We start from the raw sequence: 24,247 nt of genomic DNA on the forward strand, positions 1-24,247 counted from the left end.
AAGGAGATGAAAGACCTGAGGAAGACCCCCATAGAGGGAAGGAAGACCTGAAGGGCACTGGTGTAAATGTCAGACAGCGCACGGGTGGCATGGCGGTCAGTGCAGCACGAAGAATCCAGCTAAAGAAAGGCGGCGAGCAGAAGGGCAAGAATCCCGAAGCTCCGAACCCAGCTTCAGCAGGAAACCACAGTGAGACTCACTTCGATCCCGGACAGAAGGGCCTGGGGGCTAGACCTAAAAATAAGGACACTCTAAGGTAGCCTACCTTGGCGGAAGTCTTTGCAGCGAGACCGGCAGCAAGCCAGCCGACAGGAGAGTCTACAGCCATCAGTATTCAAGGAACAACAGCTGGCGGTCGCAAAGAGAGCAGCAGTGTCCACGTGAACGCAGAAGCCGTGGTTGCCAGGCAACGTCAAGAGATGGAGCAGGCGGTGATGGTTGAGAAGTTGCAGCAGAGCGCGGTCATAGAGGCACAGGCAAACGCGCACGGAAGCGGGCAGCAGCAGCTTGGAACAGAGGGAGCCCCCAGCGTGCTCGAAAATACACAGGTGACCTCGTGGGAACATTTACTCAAGAGTCTCGGCAAAATCAGTCTGGTTCTAAAGAGGGACAGGGTAACTGTGAGGCGGGGAGGCAGCTGACCGGTGTGGGCTTATTGCATGCGGTGCACAAAGACACTAACTCAAAATGTTGTGCATCTGACTCTGGTGGAGAGGGGGCTCAGGCGAGGACAGAAGGAGGATCACTGAAGGCAGACAAGTTTTACTCAGTGAATGAGGATTCCGAATCTCTCCCCTCAACCGAAGTAGACACAGGCAGTGACACAGACTCTGCCAGCAGCTTTTCTGCCCAGAAATCAACACAAAAAAGGCTCAGGTCCAGGAGGAGAGGCAACTCATCGGCGAGCCCCTCTGACCCTTCTAAAAAATGTACCTGGGATTATTCAGCAACTTTGCTGGTGTATCAGGAGCAGGGCAGCCACATGCAGAGGCTGATGGACAGAGTTACAATCCCCCGCAACCTGCTACACTAGATCTCCGGTTTGGTATGTTGAAGCAGATGCAGAGCAAAGCAAGAACAGAGAGCCGTAGAGCTAGGCAAGGGACAAAAAAATACAGAGCTCTCTGCGAAAGATGAACAAACTATACGAAGAAGTAGCAGTAAGAGTAACGCAGGTAGAAGAAAGAACAGGTCGTTTGGAGGACGATTTTAACTGCTTTCAGTCTTTCAAGCAAGAACAGCAGAAGATGGCGACGGACATACAGTGGAAGCGGGAAGATTATGAAAATCGCCAGCGAAGGAACAATATAAGACTGCTGGGAGTGGAGGAAGGGCTGGAGGGGCAAGATACGAGATGTTTTGTGGTAGGCCTGTTGAAGGGAGCTTTCCCGGAGTTAACTAGTTGGCAGTGGGAGACCGAAACTTCAGAGAGCACACAGATTCCCTCTGGTTAGAAAGACACAAGGGGCCATCTTAATATATGTTGGCAATTACTTACTCAGGCAGGAAATCCTGGATAATGCGAAACCTGAGGCCAAGAGGGCAGTCAACAATATCAAGTTTTTTGCAAAGACCTGACTTCTGTCATGTTACCGAAGAGATGAGATGGAGGTTGAGGCAGCTCATAGCCCCCCTTCAGGCCCTAGGTTCAGAGGCTTTCTTACTGTATCCTGCCAAGCTAAAACTACTGACTAGAGGGCAAACAAGAATGTTTTTTTCGGATATAAAAGCACAGGAGAATGTGGATGAGCTGGGCAGTGAACTAGGGTGCTAACATGCAGGGAAGAAAAGGTTTCCTTAAGGGTGAAGTAATCTAATAAAAAATATATATATATATTTATATATATAAAAAAGGGAAAGCAGGGGATGGGAACGTTGGGGCTTAGGCAAATATCAATAACAGAGATAATAGAGGGGAGGTGGGCCAGGGTGATGGGGAAGTTGCAGGCTGAAGCGGACACACATAGGTCATGACTGACCTATTTGCCGGTAAGGTGGGGGGGGTTGTGGGGGGGAAGAGGGAGCAAGGGGGGAGGGGGAATGGGGGGGCACATACAGCACATACAACACAGCACTTTTCTTCTTTTTTGAGTAGCAGAGTTAGACAGGTATTTAGATGAACCTTTTTATGTATTCTAGATGATTTGCAGAATAGCCTCAATTAATGTCTGTGGCTTGAATGAACCTCAGAAAAGGATTCGGGTGGCCGCATTGCTTAAAACAATGAGGTTAGATATGGTATGCTTGCAGGAAACGCATATCGAGGGAGGGAGGATATTTTCCCTAGACCAGCTGGGTTTCAATCTGCTGGCATGCACAAGGCAGGGATCTAAGGCAAGGGGTGTGGCGATATTGGCCAAAGGGAGGGATAGTGTAGTGATTAGGAAACAGGAAGACCAGAGGGGTAGGTGGGTGATAATTGAAATAATGCATAAGGGGGTGAAGTTTACAATTGTCTTGGTATATGGCTCTACGGAGGATGACCCTGAGATGTTTGAATACCTTGATACAGAGCTGGTGCACTGGCCAGAACCAATAGTAGGGATTTTAACATTAGCATGCCCTCTGGTAGTGGAGTGCATGCAGGTCAGGGATATACTGGCAGGAAAAAAAGAGTATCTCGAGCAGTCACAGCCATGGCACAAAATAACTTACTCTGTGATGTGTGTGCAGGACTTCACCCGCAGGTAGATGGTACCACATTTTACTCCGCCCCTCACAGAATTTTGGCAAGACTAGATTACTTTTTAATTTCCAATTCCTTGGTGGCAAGATCTAGAATTCAAAAATATCCAAGGATCGTATCAGATCACAACCCTCTGGTCCTGGCGGTTAACCTGGAGGGGGTGACAGTCAGTGATAATGGCTGGACATTTAAAAGAGCTCTCCTGAAGGACTCAGAATATGTCATGCATATGAATAAGTGGATACAGGAGTTCTGGGAGTTTAATAGGGAGAGTGCGTCAGCGGGGGTTGTGTGGGATACATTTAAGGCAGGATCTGGGGGGAGACGATGAGTTATACTTTGTCTAAACAGAAGCGGGAAAGAGTCAGGGTGGAGCAGCTGGTAAGGACAATTGGACAGGCAGAGGAAGAACTGTGTCCTGTCGCCATTTTGTGTTGCCCTCACTCAGACAGCACGGCGAACGATGTGCTTTTGCTTTTCCCAGCTGCTACGTGTCCTTTCAGTTACAAAGTAACTTCATTGTCCTTGTTCATGAAACCCGATGTCAGGGTTTGGCTGAGTTTGCTAATTCATGTCTGGTTCGATTGATCCCTGTCTCGGCCAACTATTTGCCCTCTCCTATTCTTCCCTTATACTATCTCATCTGACTGGCCTTCGCTATTCTCTCCTTGTATGCTCCTATTACACAACTATCCTTTGAGACACATAAGCATGTCCTGCCACCTGCGAGAGGGTATTGTGAACACCATCACTGATTAATTTGTTGGGAGGGGCAGCACACGGGACCCGAGAAAGGGGTGTATTTTTGGATACCTGATAACTTGTTTTCCAACTTTTCTCATTGGTTCGTTTTGTATGTGTAAGCAATGGGATATTGTAAATGTGTTTGCTATAAAAGATTGTACGCCACGGATTGAAGTGGCAGTCTCCTCAGAATCCACTTCGAGTGTAACTTCTAGGATAACTGTGCTTAGCTGCAGCTAATAAACCTGGCTTCCATGCTCAACGGAGTGTCTCGTGTCTCTATTAGTACCAGGCAGGTGAATCCGGGGATTTAGGCGTGCCCTGCACCGCCCGGCCCATAAGGCCCGGTTCTCCAACATGATGCACTGCATTGTTTGTCTAATGCATAATCCAGGAAAGGGAACCCCAACTCCAGCAGGTCATTTTGCTCCTCCTACGTATCCTTTTGAGGGATTGCAAATCGATTACATTCATATGGATCGTTGCAATAACCTCAAGTATGCTCTGGTGGTGGTTTGTGCCTTTTCCAGATGTATAGAGGTTCTTTTAAAGGAGTTTTTCCCGAGGTTTATTTTGCCGCGCATTGTCTGGTCTGACAATGGGAGTGAATTCGTAGGCCAGATCATGCAGAAAGTATGTGCAGGTCTTGGTATCAAACAGAAATTCCATGTGGCAAACCACCCTCAGCGGGATTGATAGAGTGTTATAATGGTACTCTCAAGCTTAAATTGGCAAAGATTCAGGCGAGCACAGGTCTCGCCTGGCCTGATGCCTTACCTTTAGCACTCTTGTCTACAAGAACCACTGTCCATTCCTGTTTAGGTTTGAGTCCGTATGAGGTCGTTTTTGGGCGACCAGCAAATGTCTGGGGAGTTCCTCGACCTAAAATTTATTCTGATATTCCATACCCAATGCTGATTGACTACTTGCATGACCTCACCACTAAATTACGTGTTCTTCATCAACAGGTTCCAAACGCTTTGCCAGAGGCCTCCGTAGACCCAGGTCATTCCATCCAACCTGGCGACTGGGTCTGCGTGAAGAACTTTCAACGGAAGCGGAATCTGGAACCTCGTTGGGGCCCTCCACGTCAAGTGCTACTAACTACACGGACAGCAGTAAAGGTTGTTGGGAAAAAGAACTGGGTCCCTGGCGTGCACTGTAAAAATATACCCCTACCCTTGCATTTTGATCAGTGGATTCGTGAGGGTATAGCTGATAGCGGGAGTGAGAAAGTGGCTAGATTTGTACCATTTAGTAGTGCACGCCTGGTCCACACAAACTCAGAGAAAGAAGACGATGACGTGGTACAGGAGGCCGTCCCAACACATATGCGTTTGAATACCGTGAATCCAGAAGCTTTGTTTAAGGACCAGACGATCCCTAACAAGACTCGCTATAACTTGCGACCAAGAACGGTCAAGAACAATTGAACTTTTCCTTTTTACGATTTTTCTCATTATACCTTTCTTGTTTTGAAAAACATTTTATGTGTTTTCTTCCACTATCCATCAAGTTGAAGGGTCACGGTAGGATTCTTAAACTATGAACTGAGTAGTGGCCTAGGGTCTGCAGGACTTGCAGTGTCATAGGACGGCTAACAATCACAGCTAAGTGATCTAGGAAGATTATCGTGAGCAACGCCTTTAGAGTAATGGATACAAAAGTGGAAATTAATGATCAGACTGTAAATATGAAACAACGATTTAAAAAATTGATGGTTAGTCCATGTGGGATAACCTTATGTATTTTTATATGTTTATGTACTTTATTAGCGAGTGGAAGTCAATTGTTTATGTTCTGCAGCCGTTACCTGTCCCTACCTCTGTCCCTGTATCTTTTCCTGCTACTGCCTCCCCACATCGGTTCTATACACTTTCGGGACACGAACAGATTAGGAGGACTGAATACTTCAACAATTTGTTTATTCAGCTATTACATCAACACCAATTAGTAATGAATACTACTGATTGTTGGGTTTGTGGGCTCTTGCCTCACAATACAGAAAGAGGCATGCCATATTTGGTTTTTCCATTCTCCTATGAAGGTTATACCTGGGCTTATCTGGCTATGTTTTTCAACCTTTATCAGAACCAGATGCGATATCCTCCTGGTAGTCCATATGGTGGTGGAGCAGATTTTAGTCATAGTACTTTGATTAAGGGAATTGTGACTATGGCTAAGATTGCTCAGATTAGTAAGATTCCTGTAGATGAGAAGAGAGCATATGATGGGTGGAACATAACGCGATATGTTACTAGCCTTACAGAAAAGGCTAAACTAAGGAGCTCTCCGCCAATTTGGACTGTACCTCATCGAGGTAATTTCTGCCTACAAATTAATGGTCAGAATGTTAAAAATCAGCCAGAGAGGAGTATTTGTTCTCATACCTATGTCTACACACCTCAGATTCCCTCACCACTAGTGCCATCACAAGGCACATATTTTATCTGTCACGAAAGAGCCTGTACATGGCTTCCTACGTATTTCTCAGGAACATGTTATGTGGCTTTTCTTCTTCCCCCAAAGTATACTGCTCCTTCGAGTCATTACAAGAAGATACATGGTAGGGGAGTCTTTGATCAGAAGGACACAGCAGGACAGGAGGCAGCTGACTTCATTAAAGGGTTGCATCCTTTCTGGGGCCCAATGGCCAATAGCAGAGACATCAGACACCTCGCTCGTATTTTTGAGGCTACCATCAATGAAACTTCCGGAGCTTTGATTGATGTTACAGACGAGCTTCAGGCGGATCGTCTTATGACCTTACAAAATCGGATAGTTTTAGACATTATCCTTGCAGCTAGGGGTGGAGTCTGTAAATTGATCGGGTCTAGTTGCTGTGTTTATATTCCTGATAATGCCCCTACAGTAAACCAAGCTATCTCTAAGTTACATACCATCTCCGAGTCTATACATCAGGACACAGTAGATTGGTCTGTGATCAGATGGTTTTGGGGACTACTGTCCACATGGGGATGGAGGATACTAACTTTCTCAAGTTGACTTTGTGTGCAGTGTGGACCTGCAATATGTGGTCTTTTTGCCGTTATGTGTGTCCCGAAGCCTGTATCATGGAGAACAGAGAACATTAAAATGATGCTACAGCAACAGCTCGATGACCTTATGGCCATTGACATCGACTCAGATTGACTTGAGTCCCTGGTGTATTGCCTGAGTAATGGCAAAAGGAGGGCCTGAGGTTCTGCGATTTCAGATTTTGTCCCGTATCTAGCCGCTATTTTGTGTCCTGTCGCCATTTTGTGTTGCCCTCACTCAGGCAGCACGGCGAACAATGTGCTTTTGCTTTTCCCAGCTGCTACATGTCCTTTCAGTTAAAAAGTAACTTCATTGTCCTTGTTCATGAAACCCGATGTCAGGGTTTGGCTGAGTTCGCTAATCCATGTCTGGTTCGATTGATTCCTGTCTCGGCCGACTATTTGCCCTCTCCTATTCTTCCCTTATACTATCTCATCTGACTGGCCTTCGCTATTCTCTCCTTGTATGCTCCTATTACACAACTATCCTTTGAGCCACACAAGCATGTCCTGCCACCTGCGAGGGGATTGTGAACACCATCACTGATTAATTTGTTGGGAGGGGCAGCACACGGGACCCGAGAAAGGGGTGTATTTTTTGATACCTGACAGCTTGTTTTCCAACTTTTCTCATTGGTTCGTTTTGTATGTGTAAGCAATGGGATATTGTAAATGTGGTTGCTATAAAAGATTGTACACCACGGATTGAAGTGGCAGTCTCCTCAGAACCCACTTTGAGTGTAACTTCTAGGATAACTGTGCTTAGCTTCAGCTAATAAACCTGGCTTCCATGCTCAACGGAGTGTCTTGTGTCTCTGTTAGTACAAGGCAGGTGAATCCGGGGATTTAGGTGTGCCCTGCGCCGCCCGGCCCATAAGGCTCGGTTCTCCAACTCTATCCCAAAATCTTGGGGAGGGGCAGATGTTATAGTCATTCTAAAAAAAGGGAAGATATATACAGCCCCAGGCTCTTATAGGCCAATCACCTTGATGAATGCCGATTCAAAAGTGTACTCAAAGATACTAGCCAACAGACTAGCAAAAGTGATCGAGGGCTTGGTTAGTGGTACCCAGCATGGGTTCATTCCTGGGAAAGGAACTACACAGCACATTAGGCAGGTAATTACCCTGTTTGATGCCACAGGGGTCCCAGGGGATCCTATTGCAGCTCTCTTTTTAGATGCAGAGAACGAGTTTGATATGGTTTCCTGGGACTACCTCTGGGCAGTACTTACCCATTATGGCCTAGGTGCGGGATATGTTCAAGTGATCCAGGCACTTTACACAGGGCCAACATCCAGGATAAAGATTAACAGGGGGTATACAGCCTCTGTGCAGATCTCCAGAGGGACAAGACAGGGTTGTCAAGCTTCACCTCTATTGTTCGCGATCTACATGGATCCCCTGCTTAGGAGGTTAGAAGCCAATGTCAACATACCCGCAGTGAGCATAAACCATAGGCAATTTAAAACATTCGCCTACGCGGAAGATGTCGCAATTGTTTCCCCTAATCCCACCTTGGCCATTCGTGAGATTGAAGCGGAAGCCCAGCGGTTTGGTGAGGCTTCAGGCTATAGGTTAAATAGGGATAAGACCCAGATAGTCAAGAACTCGCATGCTATATGTAGTGACCATCGGGTAGTGAAATCTGCTGTATACCTTGGGGTGGAGATCTCCGCGGATTTAGATGATATTGTAGATTGTAATATGACACCTCTAATGGCTAAAGTATCTTCAGATCTGGTACAATTGAATAACTTAAATTTAACTCTGGTAGGATGTACAAATGTTATTAAAATGATTGTTTTGCCTAAGTTTTTATATTATTTTAGGGCGATTCCATTGTTTTTTTAATCCAGCTGGTTTAGTAAGTTAGAGGCGGTGCCGAATAAGTTGATATGGGCCCATAGAAAGACAAGGAGGGCATATAGATTAATTTACCTCCCCAGGGATAGAGGAGGATGGGGGGCCCCAGATTTTAGATTGTACTATTGGGCAGCCACTATACAATATAATCAGGGTATGATAGGAGTTGGGGGGCTGGAGCCTAGGATCACGGCCAACTCAACGGAGGTCTATGCAACTGTTCTCGGGATTGAAGCGGAGAATGCATTTCTTAACTCTCTGGACTCATCATATTTTAAAAGGACACGGTTCAAGACAGTGCGGGCTGCACATAAAATATGGGATGCCTTTTTGAAGAGAGCTGGATTAGGAAGATATAATAGGTACATTCGGCTTTATAAAAACAGATCCCTACCCTCAGAAATATTTTCAGATTCAGTCATGGCAGAATGGGCAGGGAAAGGGATTGGAAAAAAAAATTGTGGAACTGCAGGATATGTTTAATATAAGTAGGAGTAGTTTTCTTAAATACCTGCAGGTTCGCAGCTTCCTGTGTAATAAACGGGGGGTGGCAGGATTTAATAGTAATAGCATATTGGACCTTATAGAAAGGGGAGGGGGTGTGTCGATTTACAGTGTATACGCAAACTTGGTTAGTACTAAACCTAATGATATGGAGAAGAATGGTGGCAAATGGGCGAACAAGTTAGGGATCGAGATGGCTAGGTTTCAAGATTCGCTGGAGCTAGGATGTACAGTGTATGCTCAGCCCCGCTGCAATCTCAGCACTACAAAACACTCTTCTCGCTTTACTATACGCCAGCGAGAATTGCTCAGTGGGGTGGCACTTCAGGGACGACATGTTTTTGCTGTGATGCACCAGAAGCGGATATCATACATATTTTTTCTACATGCCCACAATTGTATACACTTGTTAAAGGCATTGAGCATTTCCTATCACAGGTCATAGGGGTTAACATCATCCTTACTCCAGGGTTAATGCTGCTAGGAGTTGCAGCAGAATATACTAGTATGTACACAGAATTCCTATTCTTAGCTATGGCTTTTTTAAGATTATTGCTCGCCAGGACATGGCTGGATAAATCTCCCCCAGTTATGCAGCAATTGCTTGCTAGCTTGTTGGGGGTTTACAATCTGGAAAAGGGTATATACGAAAGGAAAGGCAAGGCAAAAGATGGAGGGCATTAGGGAGGAAGATTTGGAAACCAATAATGCTGTGGAAAGGGGATAGGGTGGAGGTATAGAGAAGGGATGGCAGTAATGATATATAGGTAGCTACCGCTGTGTTTTCTTTTATTTAATTAATGTTTGTGGACTTTTATATTCTGTTTTGCTAAATCATTTCTTTTTGCTTTTATACATTTTGATTGTATAAGTATACAATGGGTCTTTTCTCTCTATAATTTATGTTGTGCTGTGCTATACGTGATAAAATTTCAATAAAAAATATTTAAAAAAGAAAACAAAATGAATATGGAATACATTTTAAATTGTTGTTTTAATTCTGTTTATCTATTCGAGTGCTTGTGGATACATGTTTTTTTTTGTTTTTCCATCTGGTGCGTACACAAATAAATCAGAAGGTTTTCCGACGTGTGAGCTGGCCACATACAGTTGTCCATGTGAGAAGCACGGATCCTCCACATCTATTCCACACACTTGCAGCGATTGTCCTTGTGCCTTTTGAGGGTCATTGCAAAAGCGAGTCGCACCGTAAACTGTAAATGTTCAGTATTGGAAAGATTATGTGGGCCCTGGGGGCCGATATTTAACCATTTAAAAAATTTTTTTTACATTTTTTTGCCAGAAACCTTCGCGGGAGTGTACTCAACAACTTTTAACAAATTTGTTAAAAAAAAACATTTTTTTGCCAGAAACCTTCGAGGGAGTGTACTCAACAACTTCCCAAAGTTTCATGGCGATCGGATGATTGGTGTAGTAATGCATAAAGGACAAACAGACATACTTTCATTTTTATATATATAGATTATACAAACAAAGGTTCTCCCAAGACCTATATAAATTCATACAGTTATTTACTCAGACAAGTGTAGGACCTAGCATTTGTGGTACACCCAGAGCTTTAGGTGATAACTTTTCAAACAATACCCAAGTTACTTTGTTACAAAAGTGAATTTAGTTGCCACATTGAGTATATAAGGCATTGTTTGGGCAATGTTGCAAGTGGTTGAAACTATCCCTATCGGATTGCTGCTCTAAATAATTACTGAATTTAAACATATCGTGAATCCTGGAGGAGTGATGTGAAACACGTTTTTTTTTGTTATTAGATAAATGGACTCCTTGACCTAGATATATGTGATAGTTCATGTTTTGTCCAATATGACACAGTAAGGGTGCTTTTGAAAATGAACAATACAAAATAAATAAAAAGTAGATCTGTAAGGAATTTGTAGCAGACATTTTTGTGAGGATCACAGGTAATGTCTATTAATATGGCGCATTATTTTATGATTTTATAAGAAAAACTATTTTGAATTTGGATTTAGAGATATATGGACATTATACAGAATGGGCAAAAACATGACCCTAAAGGGATTTGGTTTCAATATTAGATGGTTAAAAATATGAAAGACCACACGCATGAGAGCAAAAAGGGCATTTATTTAGTTTTGAATAAGGTAAAAACCGAAGAATAAAAGTAAAGAGAAAAACTTTAAGGATGCTACATTGTGCATTAGTATTCCTTCCAACCTACTGTCATACTAATTTGCAAAGACCGATTGGAGAACTGCTGTAGTGGCTGTAGGGCTCACGAATAAAGAGCCGCTATAGTGATTTCTAACACTGAACAAATATATGGAAGGTGTAGGTACCTAGATCTTGCTGGTGATTGTTACATTATCTGGGTTATTTATGGGAGCCCTGTGTCAATTTTGCGTGATACAGGTTTCTAAGAAGGATTTATGAAGCCAAGCAAAGCCAACCTGCATGGCTTTGAGTGGCCTCATAAATCATGAGTAAGACGACGCAGCCCAAATCACTGTGTCACCTGATTCTGCGCCTGAGAGGCATTCCATTGATGTTGCTGTGGGTTTTCCCACGCAAAACCCATGGAAGGTAATACTGCTCTAGATTTACAAAGTGATGTAAACCTGGAGAAGCAACAGATTTTTCGCCTCCCAAGGTGAGACGTAACGAGGAGTAATATGTTAATTTCTCCTTGTTTTTTCCTCTTTCCATATGTGCTAAATTCTGCTGCACACATTTAAGAGGGTTGCCTTGTAGGATTGTTTTTGTGCAGGAAGGTGCTCCTTCTTGCACAAAACAATCCTGCCTGCAAGTGAGGCACCCTTGCACCATGTTGGGGCTAGGCTGCCAAAATGGTGCTAGTACAGATAGAAAGGACAGGAATGCACCATTGTGCGTAAAGACAGTGCTTTCCTGCCCTTTCACGTCAGCATAGGGCAGTGCAACAAGGTGCCTTGCTGCACGGCCTACACCCAAATGCCATAAATGAGGCTCTATGTGTGCACACAATGACAGTTTCAGTTTCTCTAGGACTATCGAAAAAGAAATGTAAAACTAGTAAATCAAAAATAACATTGTATCTAAAAAAGTGAAATTACCCAGTAAAGTCAATGTGCATTTATAATGTTCTCACTCGTCATCTCCTGTGATCACCATGTAAAAAAACCTTTTGAACTAGGGGGCATATTTAGAAAGATTTGGTGCAGCACAGCTCAGCAAACAAAGTTGCTGTGCTGTGTTGCGTCACCTGAAGTGAGAATAACTGCCCCATATCTTCAAAGAAATAGTGCAGTTCTGCTCTTTCCATGCACTGGAGCTCTCTGGGTGCCTAGTGCCAATGCAGGCACTTTTGTGCCATAGCGCAATGCTGCATGTATTGTTGTCACAAATGCAGCAGACATGCAAAGAGGAAATAACAAGGAGAAATACAGATGTTTCTCCTTGTTACGTCAGCCTCAGGAAGGCACACCATTATGATGTAAACCCAAGTCTATATATCTTCATAATTATGGGTTTGTGTCAAAAACCATAGATTGGTGCCCAGTAACATCCGTGCACCACCAAAATAACTCCTGCAATCTACTGTGTTGCTTTACTGTTTCTTACAAAGCCATGCAAATCAACATTTGCATGGATTTGCAATTTTTTTTATAGGGCTGCATCAAAAAAGTGATGCAACACAGACGCAAAATCCTAACACATCATGTGAATTTGCAAAGCAATCATTCACCCAAGGGTATCTTGACCCAACTCCTTTTATTGAGCTCTGAAGGAGGAAAGGCTGAGTGGGCCCACTTGGAATTAAATCTATGCTCATGAGATCAAACACAAGCCCCCACAGTGGACGCATTAGTCCACAAAGCCACCAGACACAGCAAATCTTTGTAAATTGGGTCTTTTGTTTACACAGCAAATTTACACAGTCCCTATGTATCACTCCATTTACCCAAAGAATAAAATGGGTAAATCCCCATAATACATTTAGTCCCAAATGAAATACTGGCTTAACTTCAATGCTAAATTAACTTACCCAAAAGTGTTGCAAGAGCTTCAACCCCACCGTTGTATATGGTGGAGTTTTGTGATGGCTCGACGTGTTCCCAAAGAACCTGGACGTAGTTCAAAATCTGATTATAGCCAGTGGTGGCCAATGCCCACCACAGTGACCAGTATATGAGTTGCTTTGTAGAGTAACAGTCTTTTAAGTCCATCAGCAACTGCAGAAGAACTCGAAATAAATGTCTGTGGCTATTGCTTTGGAGAGGGTCCTGGTCTGACAGTTTTCCAGCACTGGCTAATTCTCCTGGAGATATATTTTCACCATGGCTCCCTTGATCTTCATTAGTAGTAGGGGGGTGAGGGGGCTTGTTTTCAATTGCTTCTGTTTCTGTTTTTTCTCTTGACAGTGTTTTATGGAAGAACATACTTCTCTTGGGCATAGGTAGAAAAAGTGAGGCTATGAAAGCCACACATGCTGAGCACAAACCTATGACATTTAGGTAAAAATATGACACACCTCCTAAGGACACCAGAAGTTGTCCTAGCACTGATCCAACTGTGTAGCCAATCAAGGAGATGCTTCTGCAGTAGCTCGTTACTCTCTGATAATGATCAGGACTGACAACACTGTAAATATAGGCATAGTAGGCTATCTCAGCGGCTGTAACTAGGCCATAGACCAACTCCATTGCCTGCATGGCAGAGACTCCGCTGCCAAATAGCAAAATCAACCACGAGGTTATGGCACTAATTCCCTGCAAAATAATGACTGGCTTGTATCTCAAATAGTCAGTAAGCAGAAAAACAGGAAATAACAGCGCCAGATAGGAATATGTCCAAACGGGAAATATCTGATTTGTAACCTGTTGAGGAGATAATAAAGAGTTGTATTATGATTTATTCAACATGATTGTGAAACGTGTGTAGCACACACATACAGATATCAGACACATCTAAGACTCTTACATACATTAAATACAGATACAGACAAACTTTAGTGCATCCTTTAACGGGAAACACGCACACACAAATATACACAACAAACACTAAACACAAAGAGAACACAGTTGCATGAGCACCCCAACATATCGAAAGACAAAGGTTTCACATGAACTACATACACCTAACCTACATGGCCCTAACCAGTACACTGCGAGCTACGTATAGAAGTGCTTATTTAGGAGCCCCTGCTGCTGGTATGTTACTTTTTACCAAATTAAAAAGTGGCGAACAGATGGCGCAAGGGGCTTGTAAATAAGCTACACAATGTTAAGGCACCTAAAAAAAGGGGAAATTACAATACATTTCTGGATTCCCATCACTCACCACCTCAGTGACATGCTTCATCATCTGGGTCTCCTCTTATAAGTCACCCCCACCCTAATGATCGGGGAGCCCGAGGATGTTTTAGTTCAACTGATAACCTAAAATGACTGTTTAGATTATCTGCTGAGAGCAGCGGATAGTGTGGGAAGTGCAGTGCATTTAGTGACAAGTGAGATTAAAATCAGACTGCGACAGACCCTATCTCTATTGTTGTCTCCCGTAGTCCAAACTAAAAACATTGCAAAGACAGTTTCACAAAATATCTGTCTGGTGTTATGTAGTGGTCAGCATGTTTTGGCACACACAGACTTTTGTTTATCCCGTGCCTTCTTCAGGACCCACTAAAAAAGTATTTTTGCTACTGCAACATGTAAAAACAAACCAAATTCAATAAATCAATGTAATCAATGGATAGAACTGGTATTCGTACACTCGATGAGGTTGGACACGATACAACCAAATCACCTGTATTGTAGGGTGTACAAACCTTCCTCTGAAAAAGTCATACCTTGAGGTATCTGTAAAACAACAAAGGAGAAATATGCGCCGCATTTTGTTACCTAGAATTTTGGAGGAACCCACCTCACCTCAACTGGCATCTACTCAAGAAAAAGAGGATGTCAGGATAGGCATAACATCCTAGCGAATGATGGTTGGTTATGCTTATTTCCTTTTTAGAGCGGTGCCTCCTTTTTCCTGAGCAGTTGCCAGGTAAGGTGAGGTGGGTTCCTCCAAAATTCTAGGTAAGAAAGAGAGCCTTATACTCGATATGGAAGAGGGATAGATGGCAATGATATTGTCACTATTGTTATAATTTTCACTTACTCTCTTTGTTGTGGTAATGGACACAAATATGGCGCATATTTATTAAATTTGGTTTGTTTTTACATGTTGCAGTAGCAAAAATACTTTTTTAGTGGGTCCTGATGAAGGCACGGGACAAACAACAGTCACCAGACAGATATTTTGGGAAACTGTCTTTGCACTGTTTTTAGTTTGGACTACGGGAGACAACAATAAAAATAGGGTCTGTTGCAGTCTGATTTTAATCTCGCTTGTCACTAACTGCACTGCACTTAGTTCCCACACTATCCGCTGCTCTCATCAGATAGTCTAAATAGTCATTTTAGGTTATCGGTTTAACTAAAACATCCTTGGGCTCCCCGATCATTAGGGTGGGTTGCAGCCCTTAGGGTCACGAGAGTGACTTATAAGAGGAGACCCAGATGGTGAAGCATGTCATCGAGGTGGTGAGTGATGGGAATCTGGAAATTTATTGTCATTTCCCCTTTTTTAGGCACCTTAACATTGTGTAGTTCGTTGTCCAGATCATAGACGGTTAGGTACTTTATTCTAGACCCCTGGATAGTTTAGGTTTGTGGATATTGTGAATTTGGGGCAGGGTACCCAGGTTGATCTCTAAACATAGCCTCTGACCCCTCTCTAAGTGGTTTGTTGTTGTGCTTGTAAATAAGCCCCAGAGTTAGTAGATGTGGAGGTAAGAATCATGAATGTATATTTACCTTGACGTTGTAGTGTTTGGTGATGTAGTGGAAGTGATAGTTTAGGGAGTTGATCTAAATGACCTTGATATAAGTCAATACAACTAACACACATGTATTGTATAGATGTACATACACAAACATTCACAACTTGTACTCATGCCCATCACCAAACATACAGCATACAAACACAAACACACACCAAACACACATGCATTCCCACCAACCCCACTTCCACCAAATACCCATATAGGTCAAACACAAACACACAGGCTCAACACACACTTCACGTGTACAAACCACATTCACTTACTTTTCTTCAAAAATCTTTGCTTAATAATAGCATGCAGTCTGTTACAAGAACATGCTTGATGTTTTAACTGGAGTAGACAGTTCTTCCTCCATAGTCAATCAATGAGGATAAGGCTAATAGACTGAAGGTACTTTGTGGAAGCATCAGTCTTCTGAGAATTCAGAAAAGTCACTGAAGTGTGTTGAAAATTGGGATCCCAAAAAAGAGCAGGTCTTTTTTTCGTGTGGAGTCAGCCCCCCATCAAAAGGGAGTAAGAATATGTTTCCTTAAAAGGAACTAATATTGTTTCCACATCCTAGTCATATTTAGTGGTTCATAATCATAGTGCATGATGTATTTGGTGTTTAGATAAGACATACCCGTGTAAATATCGGGAAGCAGAAATATCGTAAATAAAATATTGTGATACATAAATATCATAATGAAAGAGTATCGTTGACAAGAACACAGTTTTTTGAGGTAATATAATTTTTTATATCAATGTATTTAATATCGTTTTCAGTAATATAGTGGTTAGAAATATTATTACTTAACTTTTTTAATATGTTTTAGTTGCAATATTAATTGTATGTCCTATTATTGTTTATATTCATGTTATTTGTTTTATATAGCATGCATTTTATGTGATTTACATTTTTCTTTCTTAATATATAATTTTAATTTATAGTGTCACAGTGGGTTGTGGGGTTTAAAGGGGATAGGTGTGGGAAGTTAATTAATTAATAAGTAATTATGAATTGTTTAATACATGTTATTTAATTATATGAGTGATATTTATTAAGTAAATTATGCAATACTCATTTATTTTTGTTTTATGTTATTTGTGGGCTTGTAGAGGGTGGGAAGGAAATTAAGTAATAATGAAATAACAATTCTTTATAGATTGTCAATTAATTATTTAGTAGCTTTTTAATTATGCAAAATATGGAATACTGTTTTATTTTACTTATATTTTAGTTGTGGGCTGCTAGGTTTGCAGGGGTCTAGAGTGTAAGTTACTTAAATAATAATTAATTAGCATTATATTACTATTGGATAAGTAAAATATGTAATTGCTTTTTAATTATGAAAAATATGTAATGCTGATTTATTTTACTCACATTTTTGTCGTGGGATACTAGGTTTGTACGGATATAGATCAGGAAGTTAATTAGGTAATACTTCATTAACTATTAATTATCATTTGTAAATTAATTAAATAATTTGATTTTTAATATGCAATTCATGGAATCATTTTTTTATTTAATTATATTTTGGTTGCAGGCTTCTAGGTTTGTGAAGGTCTAGAATGGGAAGTTATTTAAAGAATAATCAATTAACAATTAATTATACACTATTAAATATTTATTCAACTGATTTTAAATATGTAATTTATGGAATAACTACTTTTTTCAGTTATATTGTAAGTGTGGGTTGCTAGGTTTGTAGGGTACAGGATGTACAATTAATTATTTATTCATTGAATAACAATTCTTAATTAATTGATAATCTTTTTAAGTACTTATGTAAATTGATGACTATTTTTTAGTTACAAAAACACACACATATATATATATATATATATATTCCACACAAAGTCTTCTGCAAGAATATTATATATATATATATTCACTGAAAAAACCATAGGTTTCACACCAGTTATAGTTAGGAATTAGCATTTAAAAAACCTATTAAATTCACTGAAAAAAACATAGGTTTTACGCCAGTTATAGTTACCTGGAAATTTTACTGACATAAAACCATTGAAATTCCCACGTTATAGTTAGTTGTACTCACTATAACTTGCGCGCCTGCAATGCACTGCTGATGACGTCACATATTACATCACTCATGACATGGTCAGTGACATCACTCATGACATCACTGATGACACCATCCAGTGAATGTGTGTCTTTCTGAAAAATAAATATGTTTTATATATGTATATGTAAAGGTCGATGGAAGAATAAATGTTTTAATAAGTGTTTAAATGGATGTTTTTAAAAAAAAGTTGATTGGTTAACTGGCTTATTAAATGTATCTTAGTGAATACATATATTAGCGAATAATTTTTAAATATTTAAATATATGTATCAGTGCTTCACTTTGTGTATAAGTGGCAGCATGGGTTGGTGAGTAGCTACATGTGTGTGTATAGGGGTTATTAGATGTTTTTTTAGTATCAGTATGAGTGTCTGTATGGTTTGGTGGGGGTATTACTTAGCACATAGATGCATCAATGACTGACTTACTGTTTGTATGTGTTTTGAAGACAGCATATGTGCAGGACTGTATGGGTGGATGAGTGTGTATATGTGTGTGTTATTGAGTGAACGACTGTGTCACTAGTGTCTTTATCAGTAACAACATATGTTTTAATCTAGTATATGTGAGTATTGATGTATATAAGTGAGTATATGTGAGAGTGAGAGATTGTAAGAGTTCCTGTTTAATTAAGTATGTGTTTCTATAAGTGATTGTTCAAGAGAGTAAGTATGTGTAAGTTCCCTTAGAAGTAAGGTGGTAGTGTGTGTATAGTTGTATATGCAAATAAATGGATGTTCAATAGTTTATTTGCATGTGTGAGTATGTGTGTGAGTAACTTTTGGATGACTGTCGGTGTGTAACAGGATGTATAGGTGTATCACTACATATGATGAGTGAGTATATGTATGAGTGACTATATAGAACTGTTTGTGAATGAGTGGATGTGTACATAGATGGTGGAATTACTGAATTGTTTGTTGTAACTGGTATGGGTATCTCCACTTTTTTGAAAATGTTAAATACTATTTTTGAATATGTGTTTCAAGGCTTATATTACACTGAAAGGAGGTCTGTCACTCTGTCACAAGGATAGTGTCATCAGTGATGTCATGAGTGATGTCACTGACCATGTCATGAGTGATGTAATATGTGACGTCATCAGCAGTGCATTGCAGGCGCGCAAGTTATAGTGAGTCCAACTAACTATAACTTGGGAATTTCAATGGTTTTATGTCAGTAAAATTTCCAGGTAACTATAACTGGTGTAAAACCTATGGTTTTTTCAGTGAATTTAATAGGTTTTTAAAATGCTAATTCCTAACTATAACTGGTGTGAAACCTATGGTTTTTTCAGTGAATTTCATAGGTTTTTTTAAATGCTAATTCCTAACTATAACTGGTGTGAAATCTATGGTTTTTTCAGTGAATTTCATAGGTTTTTTAAATGCTAATTCCTTTCTATATCGAGTTTCTAACCTATTTTTTTTTTTACAATTTGCTGTTTTGTGTAAGTATTCATTTTTGATTTTTTTATATAATTTTTTTCTTTTGCGCTCTGGTACGCGCTCCGGTAAGCTCTCCGGTAAGCTCTCCGGTAAGGTCTCCGTTAATATCACCGGTAAGCTCTCCGGAAAGCGCACCCAGAGCGCTACTTTTGTTCGTGAAAAAAAATATGAATGAAAAGTTAATAATAATGCAAAACATTTCGTACCATACAAATAAAATCAGTTTTTTTTATAAGGAAAATGATTATGCATTTCCGTAAAAGTTTGATGACGTCACTTCGGCGCGCAACGTAAACGCCCTCGGAAGCGCCTACGTTCGCTCTGCGTAAACGCACCCAGAAGCCCCTACGTTCGCACCGCGTGTGCGCACCCGGAAGCGCTCCGGAGCGTGCAGCGTAAGCGCATCGGGTCATGTGACCTTAAAATAACACTTTTCATTGGTTGCTAACAGTTTTTTTACAAAGAATGAAATCCCCACCCATTTCCTTCACTTCTTCTTTCACTTTTGTGACTGCAAGACCTGCCTTTTTGCTCCTTGGTTTTACAATGGCTGCCAGACAATCCAGCAGTGAGGATGACCCAGAATTCATTAATGAAGAGCCTCCTCAACGAAAAGTTAAGGAACATTTCATTTGGAAATTTTTTGAAATCCCACCTGGACAAAAAAAGGTAAATGCTCCAAAAGTGCAGTACAGGACCTGCAAAGAAGAGCTGTCACGAGGTAACCCTTTGAAAAAGAACTCTTTTGGGAACTTCACAATGATCCGGCATGTGCAGAGGAAGCACCCCCAAAATTTTGCTCGGGAAAGTGTCAGGGCACAAGAGGTTCCCAGTGATGGGGCCTCTACATCCACCGGAGGAGCAACTTCTTCTGGGAGGGGGCAATCACAGGAGCAGGTGCCAAACATTCAACCTGCATTTAACCATGGTGTCCTCAGATGCAGATACTGCAATCAGCTCCTCACCTATGGGGAGCAAAGTGTCCAGCTCATGGTTCGAGCATTGGAGAACCATTGCTGCCCTTCCCACCCCTAATTTCTTTTGTTTTTTTTGCTCCTGTTGAGCAGTTTCCATTCCCTGTTTTTGTTCCTGTTTAGAAAAAAAAAGAAAACCAAAAGTTCTTTTCAGAACTACCTCCAATTCTCATCAAAGAGCTATATTCTTAAAAAAATGAAAAAGAGTAAGTGAAATAGAGTGCATTGATAATGGAAAGGAGAATGAGTAAGAAAGAACAGAAAGTTATGAGAGGAAAAAGGAAGTGAAGTAGGAGGACTGAAAGAAGGTGAGTGTTAGGAAAGAAAGTTATGAGAAGAAGAGTGAATATGGGGAATGTTGATATTCAATGAAAATGTTGAAAAGGAACAGGAGTTTTGAAGGATAAGAAAAGATGCATTGCTGGAGTTGAAGGTAGAAGGCCTCATTTATGAAGTCATGCGTCACTTTAACGCCACCAAAGCATCACTTTTTGTGACACAACAGTCCAATAAAAAATGCACCTTATTTATTCATATTTACAAAGTGGCGTTTCTAGGTAAATACATCAGTTTGTAAACGCCTGTGCCACATTATTCCTACGTCAGGTGTAATGTATGCAAAAGGGACGTATTGACGCAAGAAAGGGTCGCAGAGGTGACAAAGTGAATAAACTGGAGGCCTCATTTCTGAAAAGTGACGCATCGCTACGTGAAAACAGCGATGCGTCACTTTTCTGGGCGCACTCCTTATGACATTCCAGATATGTCATATTTAATTTATGACTAATCAATTCGCAAGGAGTTACAGATACGTCAGTATTTCTGACGTATCTGTAAACACAAAAGTGACGCATTGCTGGAGTGCGTCACAAAAGTGACGCAACTCCAGTAATGCATCCTTTCACATGGGGAAAGCACCATGTGAAAGGTCTTGCGTCAGTCTTACACCTGCTGTGAGGCAGGCGCAAGATTTTGACGCAACAGCATCCTAAAAGTGACGCAGTGAAATCTCATAGATTTCACTGCGTCGCTATTACAAAGCTTTTTGTGGGGAACGCCCCCTCTGCATACATTATACCTGACGCAGGTATAATGTGGCGCAGGGTTTTAAAAAGTGACCCATCTACCTAGATGCGTCACTTTTTAAATATAGCGCAACGAGGCTCATTTTTTTACACCGCTGGTGAGATGCGTCACTTTTCTGTGCGCACTCCTTACGACATTCCAGAGGTGTCATATTTAATGTATGACGAATCATGTCGCAAGGAGTTACAGATACATCAGTATTTCTGACGTATCTGTAAACACAAAAGTGACGCATTGCTGGAGTGCGTCACAAAACTGACCCAACTCCAGTAATGCGTCCTTTCACATGAGGAAAGCAGCATGTGAAAGGTCTTGCGTAAGTCTTACACCTGCTGTGAGGCAGGCGCAAGATTTTGACGCAACAGCATCCTAAAAGTGACGCAGTGAAATCTCATAGATTTCACTGCGTCCCTATTACCAAGCTTTTTGCGGGGGAACGCCCCCTCTGCATACATTATACCTGACGCAGGTATAATGTGGCGCAGGGTTTTAAAAAGTGACCCATCTACCTAGATGCGTCACTTTTTAAATATAAACCACGAGGCGCATTTTTTTACACCGCTGGTGCGATGCGTCACTTTTCTGTGCGCACTCCTTACGACATTCCAGATGTGTCATATTTAATGTATGATGAATCATGTTGCAAGGAGTTACAGATACGTCAGTATTTCTGACGTATCTGTAAACACAAAAGTGACGCATTGCTGGAGTGCGTCACAAAACTGACGCAACTCCAGTAATGCGTCCTTTCACATGGGGAGAGCAGCATGTGAAAGGTCTTGCGTCAGTCTTACACCTGCTGTGAGGCAGGCACAAGATTTTGACGCAACAGCATCCTAAAAGTGACGCAGTGAAATCTCATAGATTTCACTGCGTCCCTATTACCAAGCTTTTTGCGGGGGAACGCACCCTCTGCATAAATTATACCTGACGCAGGTATAATGTGGCGCAGGGTTTTAAAAAGTGACCCATCTACCTAGATGCGTCACTTTTTAAATATAGCGCAACGAGGAACATTTTTTTACACCGCTGGTGCGATGCGTCACTTTTCTGTGCGCACTCCTTACGACATTCCAGATGTGTCATATTTAATGTATGACGAATCATGTCGCAAGGAGTTACAGATACGTCAGTAATTCTGACGTATCTGTAAACACAAAAGTGACGCATTGCTGGAGTGCGTCACAAAACTGACACAACTCCAGTAATGCGTCCTTTCACATGGGGAAAGCAGCATGTGAAAGGTCTTGCGTCAGTCTTACACCTGCTGTGAGGCAGGCGCAAGATTTTGACGCAACAGCATCCTAAAAGTGACGCAGTGAAATCTCATAGATTTCACTGCGTCGCTATTACCAAGCTTTTTGCGGGGGAACGCCCCCTCTGCATAAATTATATCTGACGCAGGTATAATGTGGCGCAGGGTTTTAAAAAGTGACCCATCTGCCTAGATGCGTCACTTTTTAAATATAGCGCAACGAGATGCATTTTTTTACACCGCTGGTGCGATGCGTCACTTTTCTGTGCGCACTCCTTACGACATTCCAGATGTGTCATATTTAATGTATGACGAATCATGTCGCAAGGAGTTACAGATACGTCAGTAATTCTGACGTATCTGTAAACACAAAAGTGACGCATTGCTGGAGTGCGTCACAAAACTGATGCAACTCCAGTAATGCGTCCTTTCACATGGGGAAAGCAGCATGTGAAAGGTCTTGCGTCAGTCTTACACCTGCTGTGAGGCAGGCGTAAGATTTTGACGCAACAGCATCCTAAAAGTGACGCAGTGAAATCTCATAGATTTCACTGCGTCGCTATTACCAAGCTTTTTGCGGGGGAATGCCCCCTCTGCATACATTATACTTGACGCAGGTATAATGTGGCAAAGGGTTTTAAAAAGTGACCCATCTACCTAGATGCGTCACTTTTTAAATATAGCGCAACGAGGCACATTTTTTTACACCGCTGGTGCGTCACAAAAAGTGACGCACAGGCGGCGCAAAACTGGCAGCGCAAGGCCTTCATAAATATGGTCCTGGATTTTCCCCTTACTTCGCTCCCTGGTGCGCTTCCCGGTGCGCATACCGGGCGCTCCCCCGGCGCAAATCGGAAAAAAATGTTTTTTTTAAATGCCCCGCGGGACCCTATTTTAGCCCCCACATTAAACCTAGGGGGTCAGGAGGGGGTCTACCCTGCCCCCTTATGGTCAATTCCTCCCTTTGTTTTGCCACCTCTTGTGTCTCGATTTTACCGAGACAGAAGATGGCGGCCGCTCCAGACTGTTTAGAATGTTTACAGACACCCAAGAGCCAATCAACTTTCTGCGCGCAAGTCACGTGGCGCGCCCGGTGCGCGTACCGGGGCACGCCTATAGATATATATATTTTTTGAACCTAAATTACTCAAAATCCACTGGAGCACATATCTCGAGCCATAGCAAAGGCACATCGGGCTACCAGTCCCTACAATTTTGCCAAGTTTGGTGTAAATCCATTCAGCCGTTCGAGCTAAAAGTGAAATCGACCGCCCTATGGAAATTAACATGGGGAAAACGCGTTTTGGGACCCCCCTTTTATCTCGGACCCCACTTGACGAATCCCCCCCAAACGTTCAGGGAAGGACCGGGGCGCCGCGAGGCCATTTTGAGGAAATTTTCAGGCAGATTCGTCAACCGGCGCCAAAGTTATTCCAAATAGAATTTTGAGATTTAACATTGAAAAAAATCCTAACTATAACTACCTACTGGCGACCGCCAGTAGGTATATATAGTTAGGATTTTTTCTCTATGGGACTTTTGAAAATTCTATGTCTAATAACTTTGGCGTTTGTGGACGGAATCTTCAGGAAAATGGCACATTTTGTTTCTGAGCAGCCCCTGAAAATTTGGAGGGGTTTCATCAAGGGGGGGCCGAGAAAAAAGGGGGGTCCCAAAACACGTTTTTCCCATTCATTTTTCGATAGGGCGTTTGGC

General features: G+C 41.8%; 1 protein-coding gene across 3 annotated transcripts in view; it reads right to left on the reverse strand.

The window, feature by feature from the left end:
• The window catches only part of LOC147683296 (thiamine transporter 2-like), a 592,344-nt gene that overhangs the window by 370,489 nt on the left and 197,608 nt on the right, over nt 1-24,247 (reverse strand). For all 3 annotated transcript variants that reach the window (XM_086943750.1, XM_086943752.1, XM_086943751.1), the window contains exon 3: nt 12,856-13,687. In XM_086943750.1, coding sequence (XP_086799876.1) covers nt 12,856-13,687 — 832 coding nt within the window. The remainder of the gene's footprint in view (nt 1-12,855; nt 13,688-24,247) is intronic.

The sequence above is a fragment of the Lissotriton vulgaris genome, chromosome 11 (genome assembly GCF_964263255.1).
Source record: "Lissotriton vulgaris chromosome 11, aLisVul1.2, whole genome shotgun sequence".
Taxonomy (NCBI): Eukaryota; Metazoa; Chordata; class Amphibia; order Caudata; family Salamandridae; genus Lissotriton; species Lissotriton vulgaris.